Here is a 12,889-nt window from a genome sequence, read left to right as displayed (position 1 = left end):
TAAACGAGACACTTTACTTTAAAAAAATTAATATACACACATACTTAATACAGGATTTAGAACATTGCACATAATCAATTAGTGTTACAATTATGCAGAAACCAGTGATCTTATAGTTGAACAACTTGTTAATATTTATTAGGTATCAATTATGTTCAAAACTGTTTTAAGGTGAGTTTTTATGCTGCTTCCCGGTGATAAAATGATCATTACTGAACCGCAGGGCATCTGAGTGCACTCACCACAAAATGCTCCGCTGCCTAAACTCCAGGGCGGTGGTCTGCATCTGAAATTTGGTTCTTCGAAAAACCACGTAGATCAACCAGGACTTCCAGGCCCGTCGCATCTTTTGCTTTGCATCTAGATGCACCAAAGAGATTTTCAGAAAGAGGGAGGGGGAGATGGTTAGTCTGGGTTATGGTAAAAGTCATGGGATTCTGTACTTCTCCTGCCTCTGAATGTCTAAATTCCTCCAGGCTTCAATTGCCCCCTGCTGGAAAAGTCGTGAAGTTCCACAAAATGAATAAAGATGCAAGAGGATGTGAAGAACGGTTATAGAAGTGATGACAGTTACAAAACATTTAAAGAAAAATCAATACACTGCCCTGCTCAGAAACACTTTATTTTAAAAGTCCTTTATTTTTTAGAGATATGTTATGTAACATTTACAGATGAAATGATGTGAATAACACAGGAAGTAGAGAGGTGAGACTGGTGTGAGTTGATAATTGTTGAAGCCGGGTGGGTGTATGTGCATAGAGGTTCCTTATTCCATCTTTCAATTTTGTAGAGGTTTAAAATTTTCCATAATATGAAGTTTAAAGAGTAAGAAATCATGTTATAAATCTTGCTGTCTGAAATAATTTTAAATTAGCTTAAGCAAGACAAAAGAAAAGTCTACTATCTCTATCTGCTTGGGAAACAGAGTAAGACAGACCAGTAATGATCCTGGAGGAAAGAGAAGTTAGTAGATATGAAGGTGCAAAGGTCAACAGGTTTCCCTTTGTGGTAAATTCCATTTTTATTATGAAAGTTATCACTAATAAAGTAAACTTTTTAGCATACAAAGGAAAAAATAAAATTATAGAAAGCATTTTCAAAATATTCTCTAAAATGTGGTCAATAGGACTAGAGCTATACTTTATATTTCATAGTTGTTGAAAAGTCAACTCAAAATATGAAGACAAATTTAACATGTAGCTTCCTCGAGCCCACCGCAGGCCTCAGGAATCCATATACCCTCAGCAACAACGTCAATAGCATGGTGCTATGGTTTAGAGTTGGGTAAGAGGCCAGGTCTGAATACTGGAACTTGTCATTTATTAGGTAAGTAACCTTGCATAATTAGGTAAGTAACCTTATCTATAAAATGATGCCTCCTTAGAGATATGTTTGCAAAGAGTAAATGAGATTATCTATGAAAAGTGTCTCCAATAAATGCAAGCTGTTATGTTCTGAGCATGGAAATCCCGGGAATCTGCATTCATTGTCTCTACCAAAAGTCTGATGACAATTTGAGGACCATTCCTCCCTCAGGCCTACAAGTGCCTGCAGACTTTTCATCTAACAGTGAAAGAGTGGACACTCCCTGAGATCTGTGGACACGGTCTGAAACAATGTCACATGCCAGAAATAACTTGTTTAACAAAAGAAAAATTGATAAATTGGACTTCATCAAAATTAAAAGCTTTTGTTCTGCAAAAGATAGTGTTAAGAGGATGAAAAGACAACCCCCAGGTGGGAGAAAATATTTGCAAAAGGGGGAAACCATGAATGTGTAGGGGCAGGAGGTATAGCTCCCAAAAAATAAAGTCTTAATAAAGGAAAATAAAAGCCAATCTGGGCATTTCCTTTAGACGTGCACTTCGTTTCTCACCGTAGTTCTCGGCTCTCGTGTACTTGTTCCTCATGCCCTGCTGCTGGTGCACGTAGGTCCTCCAGGTCTGGAACATCAGGCTGTACAAGTAATACCTGAGGAGCCAAAAAAGCAAATGGCATTTCTTTATAACAAACAATTCCTCATTGATAGGCTTGGTCTGTACTCAGGAGAAATCACCATGGACATTTCTGATACAAAAAAAAAAGCCATACCTTCATCCTAAGCTAAACTTTCATTGCCTCTGATCACAGTGAAATCTACCGTCCTTGACAGAATGTTGCTCTCCACACCTTACAGTGTCACTGAAGAAAAAAAGCCCAATTTTTCCGAGAATAACTTCACCTTCAGCAACTACAAAGCCATATTTGGAATGATAGGCATATTTTAGTCATCTTTCTTAAAATATTTTCTAAAATATATTTTTACTGATTTCAGAGAGGAAGGGAGAGGGAGAGATAGAAACATCAATGATTAGAGAGAATCATTGATCGGCTGCCTCCTGCATGCTCCCTACTGGGAATTGAGCCCGCGACCAGGGCATGTGCCCTTGATCGGAATCGAACCCTGGACCCTCCAGACTGCAGGCCAACGCTCTATCCACTGAGCCAAACCTTAATATCCACAGTATGTAAAACATTACTTCTCCTCTGCACTAAAACTTGGTCAATGACATTTTCTTTCTTTTCCTTCTCAATATATATACTGAACACATTCAAACTGTCAGTCCCTCCATATTTTCACTACCCCATTTCCTTAGTCTTGATTTTTCATACTATACCAGCTTTTAAGAATTATTCAATACATCTATTTTATCAAAAATATGTAACTCAGAACCCCTACCTCAAAGAACCTAAATAAAGAAGTGACTTTTTTCCCCCAGAGAACTTCAGTCCTTAAGGACTTAGCTCCTTCGTGGGCTTTAGTGGAGGCGGTGGGGCAGCACCCGCAGGTCTGAATTGAGGTGGTGCGGGGGGTGGGGGTTGGTCCTTCTGGGCCTCACGAGGACGATTCCTGACCACCTCTCTGTGAAGGCCCAGCTCACACAGTCGTGTACTTTCACATGCAGCTTGGAAAGCACATAGGCAGGGAAGACACTTGCTTCAGAAATGTCCCTAATGGCAAGGGCCTGCACTATGTTTCAAAGGACAACTCCTTGCCCATGGGCACGCATTGGGTGCAGGTGGCGTGCCTGCACATGGCCACGACCTTTTGGTAAAGGCCATTGTTCCTTCTTTTTAAGGTCATGTAAGCAAGGGCCTGAGGGCGAGAGTAAACACCATTTTAAACACACAATGTGTCAGATTTATTGGGCATATATTTTCTCCTATAATCAGTATAAATTAAAACAACTTACGTTAAAGAACAGAATATTCTCAGAATAAGAAATTATAAATAAGTGAAAGCCAAGCAGAAAACCTTATTCAAATCACTAGCATGACCAGCACATAATGGTTATTTGAACTAGAGGAGCGGCTCTTGTGCATGCGCACTAACGTGCATGTGTGCTTGGGTTTAACGTAGGATTCTGATCTTGCGGATTCTAAAACAACGATTCAGAACGTGTCTCTGTTTGACCATAAACGTGCCAAGGAATTACCTGATAATGTGCATCACTGAACTTGAAGTCACATAAATGAAATCTGACCTGTAGTAACAGTCTGCTCGAACACAGAGCTTCCACTCCCGCTGGGAAACCCACCACTCTCCTTTCCATTCTTCAAAGACCTTCCGGAGCACCCTTTGCTTATAGTAACACCTAGGGCAATGGGAAAAATCAAGGGGACATGAGGATATTAAAGCTGATCTCTAGTTCCAAGTCACAGTTTCATTTTACCATTGCTTTCTCATAGTAAATTATGGCTCATTATTTGATTAACACCAACATAGATTAAAAATAGACATTTAACTTTTTCAGATCAAAACCGTATACTATAGATCTTACCAACTAAAGGCATTAAAGTAAAATAAAAATCTGACTTTTCAAATACCATATTGAATTGAGAATTATTCTCAATTTTTTTCATGCACCAGACTAAAAACTATTCTTGAGCCCTGGACAGTATAACTCAGTTGGTTGGAGCATTGTCCTGTATACCAAAAGGTCACATGTTCAATTCCCAGGCAGGGCACATACCCAAGTTTTGGGTTCGATCTCCACACTGGGGGGGTAGGGGGGGTGAGGAAGGCAATAATCAATGTTTCTCGTTTCTCTCTCTTTCTCCCCTCTCCCCCTTCCTCTCTCTTTAAAATCGATAAACATATCCTCAGGTAAGGACCTGATTTGATGTAAAGGGAACCCAAGTGATGGAATCCTAGCTACAGGAGGAAGTTAAGGCAAAAAGATTTTTTTTCCCCCAGAATGGGAAAAATGACTGAATGTGACCCATTAAAGAGGGAAAAATTGACGATGCAAAAAAAAGAAGGAAAAAAAAAACCCTTGCTACATTGATGGCCTTGAGTAGGCAGAAGGGGAATATCATGTAAAAGTCAAGGATTTTGCCACAAATGAGAGCATGGACAGTTCATGTGCCCACCAGCTGGGAAGGCGGGCGACATGGGACAGATGCTGGCACTGGGTAAATGTAGTGGAGGTCTCTTCTGCTGCTTCTAAACCCGGAAACAAGGACACTAGCTACGAATGAGGGAGAAATACTGATTAACAATAAATGGACATGCCTGTTTTATCTACTTCCCAAGTTAGACAAATTGTGCTCAGATCTTCTCTTCAGAAAAACAGGGGACTACTTCAGATCTAAGACTGCCTTATATATGGACACTTAGTGTATTATTTTTGCCCTACTAATTCAGTGATCATTTTGGTTTAGTTTATTAATGATAAAACAATTCCAGTTTATAAAAATTAAAGCATTCTTTAATGGCTATATTTTATAGTTTCTGATATGTCATTCCGCTCTAATATTCCTAAGTGTGAGAAATAGGTAATTCAATATGAAAAAAGAAAAATCAATATGCCCAAACCTCCCCAAAGTAACAACCTCCTTGACCTAAAAAAAGATTGCATCCTGGCCAGCATGGCTCAGTGTTCGAGCACTGATCTATTAACCAGGAGGTTACAGTTCCACTCCAGGTCAGGGCACATGCCTGGGTTGCAAGGGGCATGCAGGAGGCAGCTGATCAATGATTCTCTCATCATTGATGTTTCTATCTCTCTCTACCTCTCTGAAATAAAATAAAAGATTGCAAGTCGAAAATCACCACTCCATCACAAATTTCTAATCAATGAAAACACAGTATCAGAACTCTAATTCTGGTAAATGCCCAAAGCCGTAACTTATCTCCAGATCAAACAATTAGCTCCGATCTGGGTTACAACCAAAACTCAGGTCTCCTAAACTCCCGTCCAGTATTCTTTCCCCTATACCCGGCCACCACTAAAGAGCAGAAAAAGTAGAGAGAGAAAGCAGTGTGACAAACACTGGTCAATGGCTAACCCAACACCAAGACTCTGCACTTCCTCATGGGCATCTGTTACAGAGGCAGCCTCCTCTGTACCCTCAGGTGGCCAGTGACACACTCTGACCGAGGAGGCAGAGCAGAATGCAGCTGGGGGCTTCCAGGAGCACTGTGCTTTCCCGAGAGAGACAGGTGGAGCTGATAGCACCTTCCCTCCCCTTCCTGGGTACAGCTAGATCGGTCACCTTGCAATTATGCGGTGTCACCTCTGAGGACAAAGGGCCAACACGCTAAGGATGGTGAACTAGAAAGGTACTAGAAGCCTGCATCTTCGATGGCATCACTAAACAGCTGAACCAATACCAACCTCCAGACTGCATCTGAGAAAAAGTAAATCCCAGTTTAAGTCACTGCCAGACTTTCTCGAGTCAAACGCATTCCTAACTAAAACAATCAGCATTTCCCAAACACTTGGAATATAAGTTGATATTATTTGAAAAAAGATTTCCAGTTAAATATGGGTCAAATTTAAGTTAAATAAAATTAAGTAGGAAGAGGATTTGGAGAAGATGGTGACGGTGGCAACATTTTTCAATCTCTGAATCCCCATAAAACACACAGAGCAGCCAGGTACCAAAACCAAAAACTCATGTGTCAATTACAACAAAACTAAGTGACGAGATATCCTCGTGAATCCAAAATGCAAGCAGGAGAGGGCAAGCGACTCATAGTCAAAAGACCTGCACAGTATTAACATTTGTACAGACAAAAAGGGAGCAATGAGGTGGCATGTGAGGAATGTAATAAAAGTTATGTGGCCCAGGTGGTGTGGCTCATGGTTGAGCATCGACCTATGAACTCGGAGGTCACGGTTCGATTCCTGGTCAGGGTACATGCCTGGTTTGGGGGCTTGATTCTGTGTGGGGCATGCAGGAGGTAGCCGATCAGTAACCCTCTCTCCCTCTCCCTTCCTCTCTGAAATCAATAAAAAATACATATTAAAAAAAATAGTTATGTGAATGGGATCTCTCCCTCTCTCTCAGCAAACTAGTACCAATTTCTTCTTCCTTCTTCACAAGTTCATGGATAGAAGACTCATTCTTACCCTACATCTTAGCAACCTCAGCATACTTTCTTGGGTTTTTTTTTCCTTATTAAGTCAATAGCTTCTACCTTTTCACGTAAAGGAAGCACTGTGGCTTCTCTCTGGCATATCCAAATTGCCAGCATCACTTTGGCGCCATTATTAAGTAAAATAAGGGTAAGTTGAACATGAGCACTGTGATACCGAAACAGTTGATCTGATAATTGAGATGGCCACTAAGTGACTAACAGGGCGGGCAATGTGTATCCGACGGATACTCGGGATAAAGGGATGATTCACTTTCTGGGCGGGACAGTACGAGGTTTCATCATGTTACTCAGAATGGCATGCAATTTAAAACTTATAAATTGTTGATCTCTGAAATTTTCCATTTAATATTTTCGGATCTCAGTTGACAGGTAACAAAGTGCAAAAAGCGAAACTTTCACAAATTAGGGGGACTACTTTATATTCTTTTTTTTTAAAGAACTGATTTTATTTATTTTTCTCTTTTTATATTTTTATTAATTTCAGAGAGGAAGGGAGAGGGAGAGATAGAAACATCAATGATGAGAATCATTGATCAGCTGCCTCCTGCACGCCCCATCTCCCCGCCATTGGGGATCAAGTCCACAACCTGGGCATGTATCCTTGACTGGAATCAAACCTGAGACCCTTCAGTCTGCAGGCCGATGCTCTATCCACTGAGCCACACCAGCTATAGCTGTATATTATACTCTTCAGGACAGTCCTTAAAAGAAAAAAGAATATATAACTTCTAAGCCAACATGAATAAAAAAAATAAAACAAGAGATTTCTGATAATGGCAAACTAGATAATTCAGATCAATTCTACTGAGAACAAGAAAAGCAGATCAAAAAAATTATTTGAGGGCACCGAAGAGCTGCCAAGGCAGTCAAGAAGGACAGGACCACGGCGCAGGAGAGCTGAGGTGAGCGACCTCTAACCCCTGCAACTGGGATGGGCTGCTGCCACACTGGGAGCATCGCTGGGCACAAGGAGATGGGAACAGTAAGGCCCCACATGGTATTCCAAGGAAAGGTTTCAGAGAGCACACACAGGACAAAGCTGCTTGAGAGACCTTGAACCAAGAGGCCTTGAGAAATGTTCCAGACTGGGAAAGCCGGGCTCAGAAAAGTACAACGGGAGAGAGGGAGGGAAGTGAGAACCCGTAACATTTGTTTTTTAAAAAAATGCTTACATTCTCAATGGTTGCCAATTTCCCTCTAAAAAATGCCCTACACTGGCCCCTCCTCTCCATTCCCAATATCCCAGGGGCGCCCCCCTGCCGCCCACTCTGGACGTGGCAGCTAAAACTATCAACCAAAACCCAGAGCAGTGAGCGATGGATATACCAAGTGAAGCTATGGCAGAGGGACTTTCTCCCGACTAAAATTTCATTCCTATTGCCAGTGCCAACGTTTTCCATAGAACAAGTCAATGTGTTCATCTTGCCCTTCAAAGGGCTCACTTACTCTGGGCAAATACCTTTTTCCCCAGAGGCTATTAGCTGTCCTGGCTTCCTTTCTGATTCCTTCGTACACTCACTCAGTCCAACTAATATGGATTAAATTATCACTTTATTATATGTCTGCTGGAGGCCGAGGGAGGGCGGGGAAGGAATGTTACATACGCCATAATAAACGTTATGTGTGGGCTTAATATAAAAACAGAAGCCCAGAATGAATGCAGCGGAAGCTCGGTGTTCCGAGCTAATACTACCTGGCTTTAGAGGGAAATACTCTTCCAAAAGTTTTTCGAATCCACAAATACAAGAACTTCCTGGCCACACATCTGAAAGATGAAAAGAAAGGACATGCACATTTTAAAACTCCATTTGGCCTATTTCATCAGTTTTCTGGAAAGGAGAGGGAAACTTTAAGGCCCCAGAGAGAGAGAAATGCTAGTGTGAGTCAAAAGGTGAATCATAGCTAATCTTGCATCAAACAGCATACGATGGGACAGATTTATAAAGCTAAAATCAAGCAGATTTTTTAAAAAATACTTTCAGTTTTAAGTATTTTGTCAATGAAGACTTCAGCCCAGCCAGTGTGACTTAGTGCTTGAGTGTCGACCTTTGAATCAGGAGGTCACGGTTTGATTCCCAGTGGGGCTCGATCCTCAATGTGTTAGATGTGCAGGAGGCAGCTGATCAATGACTCTCTTATCACTGATGTTTCTAGCTCTCCTTCCCTCTCCTTCCTCTTTGAAATATATATATGTGCATGTGTGTGTGGGAGAACAATGAGAAATTCACTGCAGGCAGGTGACCACTCGCATGCTCACCTGATGCGCAATTCTTTTAACCGACCCCTTTGGGTCCGAGCATGGTGCCCTGGATGGCCGGAACGAGGTATCGCACTCCGGATCCCAGGGAAGGCAGAAGACTTCTTGTCGGACAGTATCTTTGGAGAATAAAATTTCTTAACTGCACCATTCCTAAAAGACCTTAAATTTGAGGAGTAAGGGGGAACAGAATCAAATTATCTCTGCATGTGCTGCAAATACCTTTACACGTTTAAGTGAAATTAAATAAACTCTTTGAGACAGACAGATAATAACTATGCTTCCAGGACACCAAGCAGCCCAATCTCTGACAAAAATACCTGCAGGCTCTAGGCATCGACTGCAGAGCTACAGGGCACCTTGGAGTCATGAGTCCTAACATTTTAATGTCATTTTAAGAGTAACCATTTATAAACTAGAAACATTCTTTTATATAGAAAGCAATTAGAAATGATTTTCAGATAATGACTTTCACAACAATATGAAACCACATACTTTTACTAAACACTAAATTTCTGACTTTTAATCCTGCTTTAGAAACATTAAGAGTTTACATTATTGGCATGAACTCATGATTTCTTTAAGTGTTTTTAATAAATATTTATTGATTTCAGTGAGGAAGGGAGGAGGGAGGGAGGGAGGGAGGGAGGTGAGGGGGAGAGAGAGAGAGAGACATCAATGATGAGAATCATGAATCAGCTGCCTTCTGCACACCCCACACTGGGGATCGAGCCCACAACCCAGGCACGTGCCCTTGACCAGAATCGGACCCTGGACCCTTCAGTCCACAGGCTAACGCTCTATCTATGGGGCCAAACCGGCTAAGGCTGAACTCATGATTTTTAAGAAATGTGTGGCAGGTGCTCTTCCCTCCAGGGAGTACATTCCCTTCTCCCTTTTCTCCTCCCTCCCTCCCCTGTCATGTATCCCCTATCCTCTAAGGCAGTGGTCGGCAAACTGCGGCTCGTGAGCCACATGCGGCTCTTTGGCCCCTTGAGTGTGGCCATGAAGTTTCAATCGCACTGTACGTGCACGCCCGCACGTGGTGTTCTGTGGAAGAGCCACACTCAAGGGGCCGCAGTTTGCCGACCACTGCTAAGGGACCCCATGAGGCTTGCAGCCAGGGGAGCAATGGACAGCTGCAGCTCGTCCAGGGCTAACTCCCTGAACCTAGCTCCAAACAATAGGCAGCTGCAGCTCGTCCAGGGATGACTAACCCTTTGAACCTGCCTCTGACTTCCCAGTGAGCTAAGGCAGCCCACCCTAGGCTTTCCTGGTGCTTCTCCTATGCCCGTCCTTGTCTCACTGCGCTATGCTTTTGTTGAGGTCAATAAATTCTTGCTTGCTTTTCTAAAAAAAGGAAGGGAGGGGGGAAGAGAGGAAGAAAGAAAGAAATGTATGGCAGAGCTCTACCTGCAGGAAATACTTGGAAGCAATGATATTCCATTAACAATGAGCACACACAGAGCTTAAACACTGTTTATGAAGTGCCATTCCCTACTAAAAGGAACCAGGGCTCCTTGGAGATATGATTTCAGGTCTGAAACAAGGGAAATGCAAGATGAGCCTGGAATACCTTTTTAGATCAGAAGGTAAAGAAGTGTTCAAACAATGATGGGGGCATGTGAACCATCTGTACGCCACAAGCGTCTATGGACTCAGGCTGTCTCATTCACTGGGGTGGCCCCACAGAAACAAGTGGGTGCTAGTTTGATAAGGAACAGGATGTTAATGTAGTTTCAAAAAGTTATCCACACACACACACGGTTGCCCCTTTCAACTGCTAAGCATCCAATTAGGATGGTCTTAGGCGACCCCTGTGAAAGGGTCGTTCGACCGCCAAAGGGGTCGCAACCCACAGGTTGAGAACCTCTGATCTAGATTGAGGAGCCTGTAGCCCAGTGGTACTCAACCTTGGCTGCACATTAGAATCACCTGGGAATCTTTTTAAAATCCTGATTTCTGGGCCTCATCCTCCGGAAATTCTATTTCTTTGTTATGGGGTGGGGCCACAACATTAGTAACAAAGAAACAGAATTTCTGGAGGATGAGGCCCAGAAATCAGGATTTTAAAAAGATTCCCAGGTGATTCTAGTGTGCAGCCAAGGTTGAGAACCACTGCTCTAACAGCTCTTCCAGATTCACCAACATACTTATTAATTCGGGTCCCTTTCTGCAAGAAAAGTCCAGTCCCCTCTCAATGGCCAGAGCCTTTACAACCATCCAGTTATAAAGCATCCAGGTGGCCCCTACAGAACTCCTTCTGGCGGCCCACCCGCGGGCGGGGGGCAGGCTGCACGGGGCGAGGGCCAGCCCACGGTCTGCTTCAATATCAGTTTGCTACGGCCCAGTCCTCTGCCCAGGACACACAGAGACACCCACTGCCACCTCCCGCACGGCATAGCCTGCAGGAAACCAGCGGGACCTTCACCAGCCCCGCCACCTCGCTGCCGGGGGTCAGGCTGCCTCTCTAGGACGCCCTGTGAAGGTAGAGTCCCGTCCCCGTCCCGCCCGGGAGAGGACGGTCCAGGCTGTCCATTCACTGGGGTGGCCCCAGCACCCAGTGCAGGGCCTGGCTCCAGCAATGAATCAAAATCAAAACGTCCACAATGGCTATGCCACACACTCAAAACAGGGTTTGACTGTAACGTAAGGTATGAAATGTGCATTATACTCTACCCGGTGGGTGAGAAACCCAAAAAGTGAACAACAAAAATCCTTACCCAAACTTCCTATCACATCCCCCGTGCATGAATTGAGAACAAAAACTTTTAAAAATAAAATCATATACTATTTTCACACACAAAATATTTACAGGCTTTCATCTGAGCCATCATTTCAGTTATTTTGTGTGTGTGTGTGTCAAGTCACATCACTCACCTGGAGTCAACCTTCCTCTCCATTCTCCACTTAATCTCTTCTTTTTTTTTAAATGGAAATTCAACCAGGGGCTTGATATACACTCTTCTGAGTGAGCAGATTCTTCATGAGTCAAAGCCTTTTATTTTCTTTTCTAACTACAAGAAAAAAGAAAAGGAGGGGGTGTATTTTTGAGAGAGGACAGGAGAGAGAGACAGAAACAGCCTTTGGCTGCCTCCCCCCGTGCACCTCCCGGCGGGGGACGAAACCCGCGATCCAGGTACGTGCCGGGTCCGGAACCGAACCAGCAACCTCGTGCATGAATTGAGAACAAAAACTTTTAAAAATAAAATCATATACTATTTTCACACACAAAATATTTACAGGCTTTCATCTGAGCCATCATTTCAGTTATTTTGTGTGTGTGTGTGTCAAGTCACATCACTCACCTGGAGTCAACCTTCCTCTCCATTCTCCACTTAATCTCTTCTTTTTTTTTAAATGGAAATTCAACCAGGGGCTTGATATACACTCTTCTGAGTGAGCAGATTCTTCATGAGTCAAAGCCTTTTATTTTCTTTTCTAACTACAAGAAAAAAGAAAAGGAGGGAGTGTATTTTTGAGAGAGGACAGGAGAGAAAGACAAAACAGCCTTTGGCTGCCTCCCCCCGTGCACCCCCCGGCGGGGGACGAAACCGCGACCCAGGTACGTGCCAGGTCCGGAACCGAACCAGCTACCTCCCGGGACACGGACACCCCTCCGCCCTCCCGCTGGCGGGGACACCCATCACGGGCTTCTCAAAACAACGACCCCGGGGGCAGCCATTTCCATGCAGAAACGGTGTCCAGCTACCAGCGGTTCTCAACCTGTGGGTCGCGAACAATGAAAGTCCATCCTCACATCGGATATTTCCGTGACGACTCATAACAGTAGCAACATTACAGTTATGAAGTACTCACGAAAATAAGTTTATGGGTGGGGGTCACCACAGCACGAGGACCTGTATGAAAGGGTCGCGGCATTAGGAAGGTTGAGAACCACTGAAAGCGGCCCCGCGGAGACAGGTGCTCGGTCCCGGGACCGTTCACGCCGCGAAGACGATGCACCTGCGCGGAGGTCAACGCGGGGTCAGTCGGCCTCCCGGCTGCTGAAGCAAAGCCCTCCTCGCCCTGAGGAGGAGGCTCCCTCACAATGTGGCCCCGGGGGGATCAGGGGGCCCCTGTGGTGTGCTTACACTCGCCCCTCGCCGGCTACACAGCAGGGGGACACGGACGGACACGCACCCCCAATGGGAGCCTTGCACGGACGCGGGGCCAAGCACATGCCTGCAACGCACGGGACGCGC

The 12,889-nt window shown here is 44.0% G+C and overlaps 1 protein-coding gene across 1 annotated transcript in view; it reads right to left on the bottom strand.

Moving 5' to 3' along the window:
- The window catches only part of SFI1 (SFI1 centrin binding protein), a 39,636-nt gene extending 27,968 nt beyond the window's left edge, over positions 1-11,668 (bottom strand). The window contains exons 1-6 of the mRNA XM_015562841.1: positions 11,565-11,668; positions 8,685-8,846; positions 8,121-8,192; positions 3,525-3,635; positions 1,877-1,971; positions 243-360 (exon numbers count right to left, since the gene is read on the bottom strand). Coding sequence (XP_015418327.1) covers positions 243-360; positions 1,877-1,971; positions 3,525-3,635; positions 8,121-8,192; positions 8,685-8,846; positions 11,565-11,587 — 581 coding nt within the window. The 5' untranslated portion in view covers positions 11,588-11,668. The remainder of the gene's footprint in view (positions 1-242; positions 361-1,876; positions 1,972-3,524; positions 3,636-8,120; positions 8,193-8,684; positions 8,847-11,564) is intronic.
- Between the last annotated feature and the right edge of the window lie 1,221 nt (positions 11,669-12,889).

This window comes from Myotis davidii, unplaced genomic scaffold (assembly GCF_000327345.1).
Source record: "Myotis davidii unplaced genomic scaffold, ASM32734v1 scaffold478, whole genome shotgun sequence".
NCBI classification, from domain to species: Eukaryota; Metazoa; Chordata; class Mammalia; order Chiroptera; family Vespertilionidae; genus Myotis; species Myotis davidii.
Note: the sequence above shows the minus strand (reverse complement) of the source record. Positions and strands in the feature narration are given on the sequence as shown.